This window comes from Triticum urartu, chromosome 3 (assembly GCF_003073215.2).
Source record: "Triticum urartu cultivar G1812 chromosome 3, Tu2.1, whole genome shotgun sequence".
NCBI classification, from domain to species: Eukaryota; Viridiplantae; Streptophyta; class Magnoliopsida; order Poales; family Poaceae; genus Triticum; species Triticum urartu.
In genome coordinates, this window is record NC_053024.1 from 616,542,650 (window position 1) to 616,561,614 (window position 18,965).

Consider the following 18,965-nt stretch of genomic DNA (forward strand, 5'->3'; position numbering starts at 1 on the left):
CTCACTCGGATATGCAAAGATCAATAGTCAGCATGACGGTTTGTAGCTAGTGGGCAGGCATTATGGCATTGATGCTCCACCGTGTAACATAAGGGGTGAGGGGGTGGCGCACTCTATATAAGCCACCACCCACCACTAGACTAGGGGGCTCTTTTCTTCCATCTCTCTCTCTCTCTTTATTTTTTTGGACTCGACTTCGGCGGGCCGGTCCCATCATACCAGCACTAAAGCACCGGATCCCATCAGAACTCCGAAGTTAAGCGTGCTTGGGCGAGAGTAGTACTAGGATGGGTGACCTCCTGGGAAGTCCTCGTGTTGCATTCCCACACCCGGTGGGGTCAGAACCAGTGGGGGCACGCTAAGTGCACCCACTGGGTGTAGTCCCCGAGGCTATGGTGGACTGCTGGCAGTCGACCGTAGTCTTAGTATTTATTGCCTTTGTTGTTTTTCGCTGTAAAATAACTTCTCCCCTTTGACTTCAGAAATCTTGCGATCTTGGAGCTAGCTTTGATGACTTGGAGAAGCAGCAGATTCAACTGAACCTTGATCTGGAGCTGGCCAGGACAGAGCTGCAAAAGGCCAGAGATGGCGCCGCAGGTAAGACTATTTTGTCGACTGGTTAGTTTTAGGCTTGAGTACCCTTCTGCTATTTCTGAATCAATCATCATTTCTTTGCAGAAAAACTGAGAGAAGCTCTAGCGAAAAAGGATCAGGACTTGGCTGCTGCCCGTAAGGAGGCTGACGACAAGACCGCTCTGGCCGAACAGAAGCTGGCTTCGGTCGGCCAGTTAGAAGAAGAGAATACCAGGCTAAAGACCGCTCTAAATGAAGCCAACAGGGAGTGTACATGCTGGAAGAAGGATAACCTCAACCTGAACGAAAAGATGGAAGGCATTGCTCGCAGGAGGGACGATTTGGAGAGCTACTTGAGGAGCCTTGCCAAGAAGTTGTATATCAAGCTTGAAGGTGCACATTTAGTTCCGACTGATTTTTTTTGTGTCGACTCAGTGTATGAAAATTGACTTATCCTTGGATCGTGAATGCAGAGTTTTGCCGGAACTTTGAAGAGGAGACTGGGCGGATCGAACCAGGTTTGGATCCAATCAACTCTCCCATGAAAGATGAAGCTACCATGAATTTGCTCCGACTGGAATCTCGCATTGACGGTGCCGTGGACTACTTGGCTCGACTGAAGGTCGCCATGTCATGGATCGACCCGGCACTTTGGCCAGAGGCTACGCTCCAAAATGATCTCAAGTCTCTGATGACTCGCCTTAACGGAATCCCTGACCGAGTGTAGGAGTGGAAGAAGTCTTCTGCTCGGTGCGGCACTGATGTGGCTCTGTCTTTGGTTCGTGTCCACTACAAGGAGGTGCGACAAGACAAGCTGGCAGCAATCAAGGTCGCCAACACCCAGAAGCATGACTTCCAAACCTTTATGGAGACTTTCATCGCTGCAGCCACTCGGATAGCCGACGGCGTCGACCTGGATGAGTTCGTCGAGCCTGCCAGCCCTCCTCCCGCGGAGTGAACAAACTTCTTATGTCCCACCTTAAATTTGCCTCAGAATGCCGAGTGGTTTTTGTAACCGTTAAACTTTTTCGGGTCGCATGCCCGAGTACCTCGATCCGTGATCCAGAACCTTTAGGATTTTATCTGAACTTGGTTTACCGTTGAATATCTTTATGAATCTCCTGCTGAGTGAACCCAACCTTTATTCGAGACAACTTTCTGTATTCGCAGCACAGCTCCGAAGGAGGGGGAAGTAGTCGACCCATGCCTTGTATTTGTGGCGAAGCTCCCTAGGGGCGGGCGGCGGTCGACCCACACCCTGTTACTGCAGAGTGGGATGGAGCGCACATTGTATTTGTGGCGAAGCTCTCCAGGAGAAGGGTGGGGGGCAGTCGACCCGTACTTCGTTACTGTAGAGCGGGATGAATCGCGCATTGTATTTGTGGCGAAGCTCTCTAGGAGAAGGTGGCAGTCGACCTGCCCCTCGTCTTCCTTGAGGATTGAGATGTGTTTGGGAGAACTTAGGCGAGTACTGGACTACAGCTAAGCCCCCGAGTGGGAGGATTGCTCTCCACTCGGTAGGGTTTTTTCAAACTTAGGTGAGTGCCTGACTGCAGCTAAGTCTCTAGGTGGGAGAACTTAGGCGAGTACTGGACTGCAGCTAAGCCCCCGAGTGGGAGGATTGCTCTCCACTCGGTAGGATTTTTCAAACTTAGGCGAGTGCCTGACTGCAGCTAAGTCTCTGAGTGGGAGAACTTAGGCGAGTACTGGACTGCAGCTAAGCCCCCGAGTGGGAGGATTGCTCTCCACTCGGTAGGGTTTTTTCAAACTTAGGCGAGTGCCTGACTGCGGCTAAGTCTCTAGGTGGGAGACCTTAGGCGAGTACTGGACTGCAGCTAAGCCCCCGAGTGGGAGGATTGCTCTCCACTCGGTAGGATTTTTCAAACTTAGGCGAGTGCCTGACTGCAGCTAAGTCTCTGAGTGGGAGAACTTAGGCGAGTACTGGACTGCAGCTAAGCCCCCGAGTGGGAGGATTGCTCTCCACTCGGTAGGATTTTTTCAAACTTAGGCGAGTGCCTGACTGCAGCTAAGTCTCTAAGTGGGAGAACTTAGGCGAGTGCTGGACTGCAGCTAAGCCCCCGAGTGGGAGGATTGCTTTCCACTCGGTAGGATTTTTTCAAACTTAGGCGAAACAGATTCGCAGCTAAGCCCCCCGAGTGGGAGGCTGGCTCGCCACTTGGTAGGAAACTGTTTTTACAAACTTAGGCGAAGCGGATTCGCAGCTAAGCCACCCACTGGGGGATTTCTTACGCAAACTGAATCAAGTCTCTGGCCTTTTGTAGCTCTGTCCTGGCCAGCTCCAGATCAAGGTTCAGTTGAATCTGCTGCTTCTTCAAGTCAGCAAAGCGAGCTCCAAGATCGCAAGATTTCTGAAGTCAAAGGGGAGAAGTTATTTTACAGCGAAAAACAACAAAGGCAATAAATACTAAGACTACGGTCGACTGCCAGCAGTCCACCATAGCCTCGGGGACTACACCCAGTGGGTGCACTTAGCATGCCCCCACCGGTTCTGACCCCACTGGGTGTGGGAATGCAACACGAGGACTTCCCAGGAGGTCACCCATCCTAGTACTACTCTCGCCCAAGCACGCTTAACTTCGGAGTTCTGATGGGATCCGGTGCTTTAGTGCTGGTATGATGGGACCGGCCCGCTGAAGTCAAGTCCAAAAAAAAGAGAGAGATATGGAAGAAAAGAGCCCCCTAGTCTAGTGGTGGGGTGGCTTATATAGAGTGCGCCACCCCCTCACCCCTTATGTTACACGGTGGAGCATCAATGCCATAATGCCTGCCCACTAGCTACAAACCGTCATGCTGACTATTGATCTTTGCATATCCGAGTGAGTTACACGGTCGAGTGGAATGAGCTCGCCAAGTGAAGTGTCGTGCTCCGAGTGGTTGTCGTTGTCCGAGTGATTTTCAAGTTGTGGTACATCTGGACGGCGATACTGTCGTGGTAACGATTCTGACAATAAAAGAGGGGTAGGATAAAGAAGCATGATCTATCGAGATGCATATGGGTGACACGGTGGTTTTAGCGAGTTCGGGCCTCTCACGGTGGAGATAACAACCCTACGTCTCGTGCTCCGGAGAGGCTTTGTTTTATCTTAGTATGTATCCGGAGATTACAATGAGAGGGGAACAGATCCCCATAGTCCTGAGACTAATGGTGAAAAAGAGAGAGAGAGATGGAAGAAAAGAGCCCCCTAGTCTAGTGGTGGGGGTGGCTTATATAGAGTGCGCCACCCCTCACCCCTTATGTTACACGGTGGAGCATCAATGCCATAATGCCTGCCCACTAGCTACAAACCGTCATGCTGACTATTGATCTTTGCATATCCGAGTGAGTTACACGGTCGAGTGGAATGAGCTCGCCGAGTGAAGTGTCGTTCTCCGAGTGGTTGTCGCCGTCCGAGTGATTTTCAAGTTGTGGTACATCTGGACGGCGATCTGGCCCAGGGGCCCAGTACAGAGTATACGGTGTCCATGGGTAGGGCCTTTAGGTCAGGCCTGTTACCCTACCCCCAATGCATGTCCTCGTCATTAGCCCCCGAATCGGTCGAGGTTGAGCGGGTCGAGTCGAGGTGAATTCCCAGATGAGTCGAGTGCTACGGAGGCACTTATGAACTCCTTCTGGTCACCCGGCGATCTTATCTCCGCATGTTGCCTTGACGGATTCCAGACTGTATGGTGTCCGAGTGAAATGAGCTCAAACGGTTCCGCGGAGGAGCGTTAAACTCACATTATAGCAATTTTTTTGGAGTGATTTGGAGCTGGTCCTGCATTGAGTAACTGATTACTCAGAATTTCTTCACGCCTGGAACGTGTATTTTTTTGTTGTTTGGCCGTCACTCGGACCGGGCGGACCGTTCCGAGTGGATACCATTCCAGTGGGGGCACGCTAAGTGCACCCACTGGGTGTAGTCCCCGAGACTGCCGTCGACTGCGGGCAGTCGGCGGGAGTCTTAGAGCCTGTCCTTTTTGTTGTTGTTCATCACTCGGACTGGTCAGGCCGTACCGAGTGGAGATTACTCCAGTGGGGGCACGCTGAGTGCACCCACTGGGTGTAGTCCCTGAGACCGCCGTCGACTGCGGGCAGTCGGCGGGGGTCTGAGAGAACTAAAAATCTTCTTAGCTGGTACTGATCGAACTTGTTCTTCTCTAACTTGGAGGTCGAGTAATTCTGGAGCTGGTTTTGCATCGAGCAAAGTGTTTCTTTCCGAGTTCTCTTCCAGTGGGGGCACGCTGAGTGCACCCACTGGGTGTAGTATCCGAGCCTCTGTCGGACTAGATGAGCCTGGCAGAGGGTTTAAGTGTCCTGGTAAACCTCCACGCAGTCGACACGGTAAATATCTTTTTAGTCTGAAATTGAGTCAGCCTGCCATCCGCGAACTGAATCGGGGAGAATCATGGCCGGAAAGGAGCTTTTTCCCCTCGTCTGGATGCCAAGACCCCCACACATCTGGATCACTTGGGTCCTCTCGTCACTCGGATTAGCCCTTTTCACTGTCTGGGAGCGACAAGTGAAGATATGCTTGAAAAGACCCCAGTGAGGTCGACAACCCAAGAAGTTCTCACACAAGGAAATGAACGCGGCAAGATAAACGATTGAGTTGGGGGTAAAGTGGTGGAGTTGAGCCCCAAAGAAGTTCAGAAACCCTCGGAAGAAAGGATGAGGAGGCAAGGAAAACCACGGTCGACGTGGGTGGCAAGAAGAACGCGCTCACCCTCCCGAGGCTGCGGCTCGGATTCCTTCCCCGGAAGCCGCGCCGCGTCGTAGGGGATCAGCCCCCCTTTGGCCAAGTCGTCGAGGTCGTCTTGGCAGATCCTCGAGTGGATCCAGTCGCCCTGGATCCAGCCCTTCGGCAGGCCAAACCACGAGGAAGATCCGCCCCGGCTGGTCGCCTTCCCCTTCGACTTCGCCGTCGCCTTCTTGGCCCGCTCCAGAGCCACTGTCTTCTCCCTCCCCATTGTCGCCGGCGAGGCGCGTGCGGTGCGGTGGTGTTAGGGCGAGAGCGAGCGCGGCGGAGGGACGTGAGGGAGAGAAGAGGTAATGGGATGCACTGCTCGGGGAACTCCGGTCCATGCGCTTTATATCAGGCCGCTCCCGAGTGGCTGACGGGTAGGCCCAGGCGGCCCTGTCAAATCCCGCAACGACCGCATGAGCGATACGTGGCGAAAAAGGTGGCACGGGGATCAAGGCGGCTCCGCTCTATCTCGTCCAATTACTGCGGCCTCCCCCGTCCCGCGCGCTTCCCAAAATTCGGATCCCACTAAATCCGCGGGCAGCGAATAACTTGTCAGACCAAGGATCTCCTCCACACCATCACTCGGAGCCTTACAAGTAAAGAAACCCACTCGATGAGGAATTAAGAATGGATCAAGGCGACTAGAAAGGAAGTTGCTGCCATCACTCAGGCCCGTTGATCTGAAACTAGATATGCTCACGACATGAAAAACGAGTCAGAGAAGCTCTCAAATCCTTCCCCACTCAAACCTCGATCCATTCGGGGGCTAATGATGAAGCTATGTACCTAGGGTAGGGTCATGGACCTGTCCTACCTACCCTACCCGAGGACATCTCTAGAAGAAATCACCTTTCAATCGACTTGAAGGTGTTCCACTCGACAGACTCGAAGACACTCGACCAAGAAGCAATCACTTGACCAAGATCCAACCACTCGACGGCCAGGAGACCTAAAGTCACTCCGCACGCTAACGGTCGGTCATTAAATAGCTTTTTATGGTCATCATAGCACTTTATTACTAGCGTTACCAGTAATGCCTCGCCTTAATGAACATTGAACCCTTGGTAACGTGGGCTGGCCGGGGGCCTGGCGCACTCTATATAAGCCACACACACCCCCTCCGAGACAAGGGTTCGCACCTCTGTAACTCATACACGCATAATCCAGTCGACCGCCTCCGGGCTCCGAGACGTAGGGCTATTACTTCCTCCGAGAAGGGCCTGAACTCGTAAACCTTGCGTGCTTACAACTTCTCCACAGCTAAGATCCTGCCTCTCCATACGTACCCCCCTACATCACTGTCAGGCTTAGAACCACGACACCCTCACCGCCGCCGCCGCCCGCCCTCAACCTCACCGCCGCCGCTCTCGACCACACTGTCGCCGTCCTCGACCTCACCGCCGCCGCCCTCGACCGAGCCCACCGAGCCCGCCGCCCAGGACCGCCGCCCTCCCGTTCCCGAGCCCGCCCTCGCCGCCCCTTCGTCGCCGAGCACCTCCCCGCCACCGTCTCTCCCTCTGTAAGCCCCCCCCCCCCCCCCCACCCCCCCCCTCTTTGCTTAGTTAGTAGATGATTTTAGTAGTAGTAGATGTTAATTTAGGGTTCATAGATAATGATTTTTAGAAGTAGTGGATATTAATTACTAGTAGTGATGGTAAACTAGTTGTATAATTAGCAGTAGAATATGTTAATTAGTAGTAGATGTAGTAGTTAGATGTTAATTAGTAGTAGTAGATGTGCTAGTTTCTTTCTATTTATAGTAAGTTTATATTTAGTAAGAACTAGTTGAATTAATAGAGCTAGTTTAGTTTTAATTGAACTAGTTAAGTTTTAGTTGAACTAGTATAGTAAGTAAATTAATAACTAGTTGAACTACTTCATTTTTAGAAAGAGCTAGTTTTTTTCTTTTTATACTAAGTTTATATTTAGTAAGAACTAGTTGAATTAATAGAACTAGTTGAATTAATAGAACTAGTTGAACATGCCATATTTGGTGTTATTTTTTAGTTTAAGCAATTATTTCATGTTTTGGTTACACCTCCGAGTGGCCTATGTTTTTCCGGAGTGTTGATTAATTTCCGTTCCGGCAAATTTCAGGCGCTCGATATGTCCTTTTTTAGCAAAGGTCATGCCGGATTTTTCCGTGAATTCTGGCATGACTTGTGCTAGAATATGTACAAGTTTAATCTTTGAATTATGAACGTAGGAAATGTCGTACTCGGACGACGACAGTCTCTCGGGGGAGTGCAGTTGGTGCCACGATGATCGAGGTATGTGCGGCAGGTTCATTCAGCTGGATGAAGATCGGCGCTTCAGCATTAAGCTCGAGGAGACCTTCGATGTTGAAACGGTACGCAACAACGACAAGTGTTTTTTTCGTAATTAAGCATGACTTCAACTATTTCAACGTTTAATTTTCATCTTTTAAAATTTGACTAGTTTATCCCATGCCATGCAAGACGCTATGTCTTGGAGAGGATGGGTTTTGAAGACCATGAAAATTTTCAAACAAAGAAAATATACCTAAGGATCCATCATGATATCGATTTTGAAGTAAATCTGTACAATTCTCAGAGCGTAACCCATTTTGGTTGCCAAAATTGGGAAGCACTTTACAAAATGTATGGTTTTTATGAGGGTATGATTGTCAGCATGGATCTTGGTGATCCTGACATCGAGCAAGACAATATGGACATTTGGGTCCTTGTTGATACGCTTCCGATTCTACCGCAATGTGAGTTTCTCAAACATAGTTATTAACTAATTTATATTGTTTATTTCAAAATAGTTGACAGCTTATTTCCATTGACAGCTTATTTTGAATCTTCAAAGAATGTGCAGAAGATGGTAGACAAAACCCACTACACTGATGGCTCCGAATTAACTTATAAGGAGAAAAATCATTTGATTGCTTATTGTACTTTTTTTGAGAATTACAATACCTATTATCGAACTCCTCCAAATTATGGTGAATACGTGCCACTAGTGCACGTGTTGAACCACGATAACTTCTATGGAGATACCCTGGTAAGATATTTTACTATTACGACATCCGTGCATCTTTTACATACTTCTAAAACTAGTACATCATTGCTAACTACGAAGTTATTACTATGTTTTTCAACAGAAAATCCCGATGGATTGTGTGCCTCATCTGATGTATTACAATGGTCGCCTTGAAGTTCTGAACCTACAGCCAGGTCATCCTACGGATCTCACATGTGCATATCGAATTTCTGAAACCGGTGAACACATGCTAATCAAAGAGTGGAAAAAATGTTTGGACATTCGTAAGGAGGTTCTTGGAAGCAACATTAAGCGAAAGGCAAGAATTGGAGACGGGATAATCTGCATTCTCCATAATGGAGAGCGAGGGGCTATCTTGTTTTTTGCTATTTTACCTTAGAGAATATAGTAGGTCCTATGAGGTACAATATGTTTATTATGTGATACAATGTGTTAGAGTTGAAGATGTGAGGAGTACTTGTGATTACGACTAGTGACCAATGATATGATGATGATGATAAGTTGTTAATGATATGATGATGATGATGATATTTATTATATCATTGGGTGAAAGAACCGCGGATTAGTTTCAAGTGGATGTCCATCCACTTGAAACTAGTCCACACGGTTCTTTCACCCCGTGATGTAATAACTCATTATGATGTAAAAACAATTTGTAAATTCCCGTTGTATGAAAATTTGTGTAAAGGTGTACGAATACAACATGAAATAAAAAAGAAATAAAATATGAAATAATAGTAGCAACGCGGGCAGAGAGAAGTGCTACTACTAATTATGAGCAGCACACTCCTGGAACTCGCTGCTACTAAGTCGATTTAGCCGTAGCATGGGTGGAGGCACGCTACTGCTATTCGTTAGCTGTAGCGCCTTATCAGTAGCGCACCACCCCGCGCTACTGATAGGTCTAAAACCCGCGCTGCTGCTAGCCTTTTCCCTAGTAGTGACACCGGATGAGTTCCGGGGGTCACCGGATAATTATCGGAGTGCTGGGGGTTATCGGAACCCCCGGGAGGACTAATGGGCCAACATGGTCCTTGTGAGAGAGAGGAGGGGGGCATAGGGCTGGCCACCCCCCTCCCCCTTGAGGAGTCCGAATTGGACAAGGAGGGGGGCGGCGCCCCCTCTTTCCCTCCCTCTCTCCCTCTCCTTCCTTCCCCCTTCCTCCTCCTAGTTGGACTAGGAAAGGGGGAGTCCTACTCCTACTAGGAGGAGTACTCCTCCCCTCCTTGGCGCGCCCCGAGGGCCGGCCGGCCTCCCCCTTTCTCCTTTATATACGGGGGCAGGGGGCACCCTAGAGCACAACAACAGAAATTGTCTTTGTCGCGTGCGGTGCCCCCCTCCACCATAATCCACCTCGGCCATATCGTTGCAGTGCTTAGGCGAAGCCCTGCACCGGTAGCTTCATCATCACTGTCATCACGCCATCGTGTTGACGAAGCTCTCCCTCGACACTCAGCTGGATCGAGAGTTTATGGGATGTCACCGAGCCGAACGTGTGCAGATCGCGGAGGTGTCGTACTTTCGGTACTAGGATCAGTTGGACGTGAAGACGTACGACTACATCAACCGCGTTGTCATAATGCTTCCGCTTACGGTCTACGAGGGTACTGGACTACACTCTCCCGCTATGCATCACCATGATCTTGTGTGTGCGTAGGAAAATTTCTGAAATTACTACATTTCCCTTTGGGATCTACGTGTGAAGCGGAGTACATAGCTGCTTCGAAAACAGCACATGAAGGGGTCTGGATGAAGGAGTTCATATCTGATCTAGGTGTAATACCTAGTGCATCGGGTCCAATGAAAATCTTTTGTGACAACACTGGAGCCATTGCCTTGAAGAAGGAATCCAGGTTTCACAAGAGAACCAAACACATCAAGAGACCCTTCAACTCCATTCATGAAAAGGTCAAGGATTGAGACATAGAAATTTTCAAAGTACATATGGATCTGAATGTGGCAGACCCGTTGACTAAGCCTCTTCTGCGAGCAAAACATGATCAGCACCAAGACTCCATGGGTGTTAGATTCATCACAATGTAATCTAGATTATTGACTCTAGTGCAAGTGGGAGACTAAAGGAAATATGCCCTGGAGGCAATAATAAAGTTGTTATTTTATATCTCCTTATTCATGATAAAGGTTTATTATTCATGCTAGAATAGTATTAATCGGAAACCTAAATACATGTGTGAATAAATAAAGAAATATTGTGTCCCTAGTAAGCCTCTACTAGACTAGCTTGTTGATCAAAGATGGTTAAGGTTTCCAAACCATGGACATGTGTTGTCATCTCATAATGGGATCACATCATTAGGAGAATGATGTGATGGACAAGACCCATCCGTTAGCTTAGCATAATGATTGTTCAGTTTTATTGCTATTGCTTCCTTCATGTCAAATACATATTCCTTCGACTACGTGATTATGCAACTCCCGGATACCAGAGGAATACCTTGTGTGCTATCAAATGTCACAGCGTAACTGGGTGATCATAAAGATGCTCTACAGATATCTCCGAAGGTGTTTGTTGAGTTGGGATAGATCAAGATTAGGATTTTCACTCCGAGTATCGGAGAGGTATCTTTGGCCCCTCTCGGTAATACACATCACAAGAAGCCTTGCAAGCAAAATGACTAATGATTTAATTAGAGGATGAAGTATTACAGAACGAGTAAAGAGACTTGCCGGTGACGAGATTGAACTAGGTATGAAGATACCGACGATCGAATCTCGGGCAAGTAACATATCGATGGACAAAGGGAATTGTGTATGTTGTCATAACGGTTCGACCGATAAAAATCTTCGCAGAATATGTAGGAGCCAATATGGGCATCCAGGTTCCGCTATTGGTTATTGACCGGAGAGGTGTCTCGGTCATGTCTACATAGTTCTCGAACCCATAGGGTCCGCACGCTTAACGTTCGTTGATGATATAGTGTTACATGAGTTATATGATTTGGTGACCGGATATTGTTTGGAGTCCTTGATGAGATCACGGACATGACGAGGAGTCTTGAAATGGTTGAGAGGTAAAGATTGATATATATATATATAGGACGATAGTATTCGGACACCGAAAGTGTTTCAGAGGGTACCAGGTACTTATCAGGTCACCGGAAAGGAGTTTCGGGCATCCCCGGCAAAATTATGGGCGTTATGGGCCAAGTGAGAGAACACACCAGCCCACAAGGGGCTGGTGCACCCTCTATAGGGGCCGGCCCTATGGGGAGGGAAAGGAAAGTGTGGAGTTGGACTCCCACTTCCTTCCCTCTCCCCCCTCTTTCCTTTTCCCCTTGTCCATACAAGGAAAGGGGGCCCACAAGGGGTTGGTGCACCCTCTATAGGGGACGGCCCTATGGGGAGGGAAAGGAAAGGGAGGAAGAAAGGAAAGTGTGGAGTTGGACTCCCACTTCCTTCCCTCTCCCCCTCTTTCCTTTTCCCCTTGTCCATACAAGGAAAGGGGGCGCAAGAGGGCAAGAGCCCTAGGGCCGGCGGCCAGCCCCTAGGGCGCACCATGGATGCCCTGGCTGCCTCCCTCTCCCCTCACACCCATATATACATGGGGAAGGGGTACCACACAGGGGCAGAGCCGTGTGCGGTGTCCCCCTCCATCGTTTACACCCTCGGTCGTATTTTCGTAGTGCTTAGGCAAAGCCCTGCGGAGATCACTTCACCATCACCGTCACCACGCCGTCATGCTCCTGGAACTCATCTACTACCTCGCCGTCTTGCTGAATCAAGAAGGCGGAGGACGTCACCGAACTGGACGTGTGCAGAACGCGGAGGTGCCATACGTTCGGTACTTGATCGGTTGGAGCGCGAAGAAGTTCGACTATATCAACCGTGTTGTTAAACGCTTCTGCTTACGGTCTACGAGGGTATGTAGGCACACTCTTCCCCTCATTGTTACGCATCTCCATGGATAGATCTTGCGTGTGCGTAGAATTTTTTTTGTTTTCCATGCAATGTTTCCCAACAGCTGACATGTCCCCGTTGTATCTATAATTTTTTATTGTTCCATGCCAATATTATACAACTTCTATATACTTTTGGCAACATTTTATATTATTTTTTGGGACTAACATATTGATCCAGTGCCGAGTGCCAGTTCGTGTTTGTTGCATGTTTTTTGTTTCACAAAATATCCATATCAAACAAAGTCCAAATGCAATAAAAATTTACGAATAATTATTTTGGAATATATGTGATTTTTGGGAGGGTGGAATCAACGCAAATGGAGGCTCACGGCCTCCACAAGACACCAGGGCGCGGCCAGCCCCTAGGCGCGTGGTGGTGGGTGGTGGCCACCTCGTAAGGCGGTTGCTGCTCTACTTCAAGCGCAAGGAAGCTTATATCCGGAAAAAAGATTGTGTTAAAATCTCAGCGCAGTCGGAGTTACGGATCTCCGGAAATATAAGAAACGGTTTTCGGCTAGAAAACCGGAATGCGAAAAAGAAGATAACAGAGAGAGAGATCCAATCTCGGAGGGACTCTCGCCCCTCCGCCTCCATGGAGGCCATGGACCAGAGGGGGGACTCTCCTCCCATCTAAGGGAAGGCCAAGGAAGAAGAAGGATGAGGGGGCTCTCTCCCCCTCTCTCCCGGTGGCGCCCGAGTGCTGCTGGGGCAAGGATCGTGACGACAATCTACATCAACACTCTGGCTACCGTCAACACCAACTTTCTCCCCCTCTATGCAGCGGTGTAACACCTATTCTAACTGTTGTAATCTCTACTTAAACGTGGTGCTCAACGCTATATATTATTTCTCAATGATCTATGGCTATCTTATGATGTTTGAGTAGATCCGTTTTGTCCTATGGGTTGATAGATGATTATGATTGGTTTGAGTTGTATATTTTATTTTGGTGCTGTCCTATGACACCCTTCGTGTCGCGAAAACGTGAGGGGTCCCCGCTATAGGTTGTTGCAATACGTTCATGATTCACTTATGGTCGGTGGCGTGAGTGACAGAAGCACAGACCCGAGTAAGGGGGTTGTTGCGTATGGGATAAAGAGGACTTGATACTTAATGCTATGGTTGGGTTTTACCTTAATGATCTTTGGTAGTTGCAGATGCTTGCTAGAGTTCCAATCATAAGTGCATATGATCCAAATACGGAAAGTATGTTAGCTCATGTCTCTCCCTCGTATAAAATTGCAATAATGATCACCGGTCTAGTTATGGATCACCTAGGGACAAATGACTTTCTTGTGTGACAAAAGCTATCTACTTTTATTATCTTGCAATTTATTCGTAGTTTTATTTTCGCAAAGTACTCCTAGTTTTATTCTTATTCTAGGTAAAGCAAACGTTAAGTGTGCGTAGAGTTGTATCGGTGGTCGATAGAACTTGAGGGAATATTTGTTCTCCTTTTAGCTCCTCGTTGGGTTTGACACTCTTATTTATCGAAAAATACTACAAACGATCCCCTATACTTGTGGGTTATCAATATACCAGGGTCTCATAAGGACATCAATGTGCTGCAGTGATCACCGTTGTTTGCGAGGCCGACTGAAGGAAAAGCTCCTCCTTGCCACTATACTGTCAATGGACATGAGTACAATATGGGCTACTATCTGGTTGATGGTACCTATCCTTCTGGGCTACCTTTGACAGCACCATTTCTAACCCAATTGGCCAGAAAAAGGCTCACTTTGCCCAAAGGCAAGAAGCAGTTAGAAAGGATGTCGAGAGGGCATTCAGAGTTCTGCTGGCCTGTTTTGCAGTTGTTCGTGGCCTTACTAGACAATGGGATTCGAAGACCTTGTGGGAGGTGATGACATGATGTGTGATCATGCACAACATGATCGTCGAGGATGAGGGTGACGATGTTGCCGCAGCTCTAGAACTTGAGAACATGGGTGATCCTATCCAACTTCCAGACCAGAGTCCGACCATATTTGAAGAGTTTATTCAAATGCATCAACAATTTCGGCATTGACCAACTCGTGAGCAATTGAAGGAATATCTGATTCAGTATCAGTGAGCGGTTAAAGGGGAAACAGTGTTGGGATGTAATATTTGAACTTTTTAAAATTTGAATTACTGCTACATGCGGCTATTCGAATGTTTACACCCTTTGTATGCTGCTATTTGATCGTGCGGCTCAAAGAAAATTGAGGAAGGCTGGATGTATGCGGCTACGGTAGGGTGGCGTCATCCGACATCCATGTCCGTGGACTGGTCCCCCTGTCTGCGGACGGACGAGAGAGGAAATTTACGGGTTGTTGTTGGAGATGCCCTTATAATAACAGAAAAAAAAAAGGTTAGGCTCCACCGCACGCAAGTACAAAGGCCACGTCAGCCGCCGGCGTCCCCACCAGCCACGACATCCGACGTGGACTTGCCGGATCACACACCGAAAGTTCCGCGCTGCAGCCGCCCGCGCAGTGGAGACACCATCGGACGCACACTGCGTTTCCCCACTGACCCGGACCAGGTCGGCCAGGAGCACGATGTTGTCCGGGTCGTCGTTCCGCTTGAATGCCTGCGCCGTGCCGTGCCGTGACATGGATGGTGGCGTCAAGCCCGGCCAAGAACGCAGCGGACACCCGAGCTACCGAGAGCCAGTCCAAGCGGAGCAGGCGGGCGGCCCGCAGGGCATATAAAACTGCTCCCCATCCACCTTTCGTGTTGCTTCGTCTCCTCTCCCATTTGCCCCCGCCTCGCTCTCACGCCGCTCGCGTCACTCCGAGCCCCCCCAATCCGTCAACGAGCCCGCCCGAGCAAAGGTATGATTTCCTCCCCCTCCTCCCTGAACCGATTTGGTCCGTAGTTCCGATGGATCGTTCTCATAGATCGCCGCGCGAGGTGTTGGCTCGTAGTTTTTCCGGTGGTTTTCTCGCTGGCATGGGGGTTTGGTGGTTGATAGTTGGTACGACGCGATCCATGGTGGTCGTCCATGGTGTTTGATCATCGGATTGGTAGGATCCTTAGCTGGTAGCTTGCGCGACAGCCGTTGCTGGTCAAGTCGATGATACACGAGTTCCCTTCCCTCGTGACCGCTGACCACGGGCTGCAGTATCTTTTCTGTTGACCGCTTCGTGTTCGGGATGACCAGTGAATCGTGAACTAGTACTATCTTTCCTAATTAAACACGTGATTTGCGAAAGATTGGATCAATTTCTTGATATATGTATGTTGTACTTTTACCGTGATTGTAGCTGATTAAGAGTCAAATCCCCCGCTAATCATACCATGTAATACCTCGAGAAATCCTGCGTGATGGCCGGCAAACTATCCGTTTGTTATCACGCGTTTGTCTTGGATCCATCTGTATATATGTGAGCAAAAAATATTGTTGTGATGCTCAATACCATGCCCTGATCTTTTATTATCGAAATTGAAGAAACAGACTGAAAAATAGAATTCTTCTGTCGCAGAAAACCGCTTGAGAAATGGCTGAAGAGGATGTCCAGCCGATTGTGTGTGACAATGGCACCGGAATGGTCAAGGTCAGTTCCCCTGTCATGGTGTCAATCCCAAATTCAGTTAGCATGTTGTAGTGCAGAGTACATTTCAGCGTTCGCGCTAACTGAACAACCGTCCTTCGTGTCAAACTGCAGGCGGGGTTCGCCGGCGACGACGCGCCGAGGGCCGTGTTCCCGAGCATCGTGGGCAGGCCGCGGCACACGGGGGTGATGGTGGGCATGGGCCAGAAGGACGCGTACGTGGGCGACGAGGCGCAGTCCAAGCGAGGCATCCTGACGCTCAAGTACCCGATCGAGCACGGCGTGGTGGGCAACTGGGACGACATGGAGAAGATCTGGCACCACACCTTCTACAACGAGCTCCGGGTGGCGCCGGAGGAGCACCCCGTGCTGCTCACGGAGGCGCCCATGAATCCCAAGGCCAACCGGGAGAAGATGACCCAGATCATGTTCGAGACCTTCAGCTGCCCCGCCATGTACGTGGCCATCCAGGCCGTGCTCTCCCTCTACGCCAGCGGCCGGACCACCGGCATCGTCATGGACTCGGGCGACGGCGTCAGCCACACCGTCCCCATCTACGAGGGCTTCACGCTCCCCCACGCCATCATCCGGCTCGACCTCGCCGGCCGCGACCTCACCGACGGCCTCATGAAGATCATGACCGAGAGGGGCTACTCCTTCACCACCACCGCCGAGCGGGAAATCGTCAGGGACATCAAGGAGAAGCTCGCCTACGTCGCCCTCGACTACGAGCAGGAGCTGGAGACGGCCAGGACCAGCTCCGCCGTCGAGAAGAACTACGAGCTGCCGGACGGCCAGGTGATCACCATCGGCGCGGAGCGGTTCAGGTGCCCCGAGGTGCTCTTCCAGCCCTCCATGATCGGCATGGAGGCCGCCGGCATCCACGAGGCCACGTACAACTCCATCATGAAGTGCGACGTGGATATAAGGAAGGATCTGTACGGCAATGTCGTGCTCAGCGGGGGTTCCACCATGTTCCCTGGGATCGCCGACCGCATGAACAAGGAGATCACCGCGCTCGCGCCCAGCAGCATGAGGGTGAAGGTCGTCGCCCCGCCGGAGAGGAAGTACAGTGTCTGGATCGGCGGCTCCATTCTCGCCTCTCTCAGTACCTTCCAGCAGGTACCCATTTTTCCCCTACATGCTACTAATGCTTGCTCTGTTACTGCTCGTTTCACCCTGCGAGATTAATGGCGTGCCTCCATTTGTGTCGCAGATGTGGATCTCCAAGGCAGAGTACGATGAAACCGGCCCGTCGATCGTCCACATGAAGTGCTTCTGATCAGTCCGAGGCTGACCAACCTGTACCTGTCATTCAGTTGCTTGAGGTCCAAATCGCAGATGCTTGAATGTGCCATGGTTTCCATGGCGTCGTGGTTCGCTGAAAGTGTTTTGGTCATGGAACAAATTTGAAAGGTAAGGTCGATTGATGGTTTCGAACAATTCTGTAGGACGTCGGGTCAGTTTCAGTGGGTTCACTGAAGCATGTAGTCTGGGACATTTATTTTGGTTTCGGCGATTCAGCTCATGCGTGTGCTGGAGACCTGAAACAGAGTGTCGTTTGTTTGCACCACCCCGGCGAGGGTGTTGATTCTTGTACCTTTTGTAGCGGGGGTTTCTTGTCAAACCACCTGGTCAGTTCTCGCATGTAGAAGCTTATTTTGTTGGTACTTCAGCATTTGTACATTTTGAATTATTATTGAAGGAAGTTTATGTTTGTTATGTGTTGTTGTGGTACTCGTTGTTGATCCGGTTGGTGTGTTATGACTCTAGCAAGCGTCACAATCCCGTGCGAGGGAAGTTTGCAACAGGTTCATGTATACTCTCGAAAGCTAAACAACAATGTATTTGTGTGCGTATGGCCTTGGATACATATCGTCAACCTCAAATCGTGTCGGTGGCTGATCTGTCCATACGACATCCTTGGTGATTGTCGATTCGAGTCGGGCGATCAGAGATGAAATTGCTCAAAACCCACCATTCAAATGGAAGTTTGAGACTCAAGAAAATCTTCTTCCGTGTCCGTTTTCAACTGGAAATCCAATGCTCAAAGAAAACCTTCACCCGAGTCTGTTTTCCTAATAATCACCTCAAATAAGCCTACAACACGCCTTTTAGTGGTATCACTTTGCTCAACAAGAGATGACTTACAAGTGATCTACGGTGTGCCTTTTATAGGCTCTTGGTAGTGTAGAAATGACCACCAATACTCTCGTGGGAGAGAAAAGTAAGGTCAATACCCTCAAAAAGGAGAAAGGAAAACATGTCTGATGTACTTGGTCTATAAAAGGGGCTTGCTTTGGTCCATGAGGGATGTTCATGGACGTACTTGATAGATTTCATGTTTCTTGTGAACCTCCCGTACTTGGATTGTCTTTGACTTCTGCTTATGTTTTATTATCCTATAAGGGTCAATTCTTTCGTGGTTTATTTGTGGTTGTGGAAATAAGCTGCCTCATATCCAGCTTATTCTAAAAGTCCAGCCTAAAATTTTAGTTTATAAGCCTACTATTTAAACCTTAATTAGTAAGATTCTAAAATAAAAGTTTAGGTTAATAGGCTTCTAAAATAAAATTTTAGGTTAGAAGCCTACTAATTAAGGTTTAAATAGCTCCTCCGAATTCAAGATCCAACCGAGGGGTTGGCCTCGACCTCCTCCACCGATAGCCACAAAAACCATAATGAAAATACCTCTCCTATAAAGGAGAGAGGCCACATTAAGAAGAATGAGGAGGGCCCTAATACATGTAACCAACAAGGCTAGTGAGATTGAGAACCTCACTAGAAGTGTTGGAGACCAAGTGAAGTGCCTTAGTCAAGCCTCGGGGATGAGAGGAAGATGGCCCGATAACTGCCCCCGAGTCGCTCTCCTAGGCGACTAGGGCGGTCACCCATCCCCGCCGCCTGTAGGATCAAAAAGAGGTGTCTAGAGGGGGTGATTAGACTCTCAACAAGGAAAAGTAGCAGTTTTTAATTTCTTTAAGTTAGGATGGAGTTTTAGCACAAGGTTAAACATTCACAGTACATTTCAAGCAAGCATGGCAAGAGTATATGAGCAGCGGAAAGTAAAGCATGCAACTTGCAAGAAAGTAAAGGGATGGGATTGAAGTGTGCAAACATAATTGGAGACACGGAGATTTTTGGCATGGTTCCGATATGTGGTG

At 49.1% G+C, this 18,965-nt stretch overlaps 1 protein-coding gene and 2 non-coding genes across 3 annotated transcripts; 2 read left to right on the forward strand and 1 right to left on the reverse strand.

Moving 5' to 3' along the window:
• Positions 1-205: 205 nt before the first annotated feature.
• Positions 206-324, forward strand: LOC125549625. The gene has a single exon (XR_007301406.1). It is a non-coding gene; the product is annotated as a 5S ribosomal RNA (ribosomal RNA).
• A 2,776-nt stretch (positions 325-3,100) lies between these two features.
• Positions 3,101-3,219, reverse strand: LOC125549737. The gene has a single exon (XR_007301461.1). It is a non-coding gene; the product is annotated as a 5S ribosomal RNA (ribosomal RNA).
• Positions 3,220-14,904: 11,685 nt separating this feature from the next.
• LOC125545367 (actin-7-like) lies at positions 14,905-17,523 on the forward strand. Its single transcript, XM_048709281.1, has 4 exons — positions 14,905-15,081; positions 15,733-15,804; positions 15,916-16,923; positions 17,018-17,523. The coding sequence occupies exons 2-4, from the start codon at positions 15,748-15,750 to the stop codon at positions 17,081-17,083; spliced, it is 1,131 nt and encodes a 376-aa protein (XP_048565238.1). The 5' UTR covers positions 14,905-15,081; positions 15,733-15,747; the 3' UTR covers positions 17,084-17,523.
• Positions 17,524-18,965: the final 1,442 nt, after the last annotated feature.

Excerpts from the sequence above, each read along its gene's own strand:
- LOC125545367 (XM_048709281.1), top strand. The coding sequence starts at position 15,748 with ATGGCTGAAGAGGATGTCCAGCCGATTGTGTGTGACAATGGCACCGGA. Across the intron at positions 15,805-15,915 it reads ATGGCACCGGAATGGTCAAG|GCGGGGTTCGCCGGCGACGA; the intron begins GTCAGTTCCCCT and ends GTCAAACTGCAG. Across the intron at positions 16,924-17,017 it reads CTCTCAGTACCTTCCAGCAG|ATGTGGATCTCCAAGGCAGA; the intron begins GTACCCATTTTT and ends TTTGTGTCGCAG.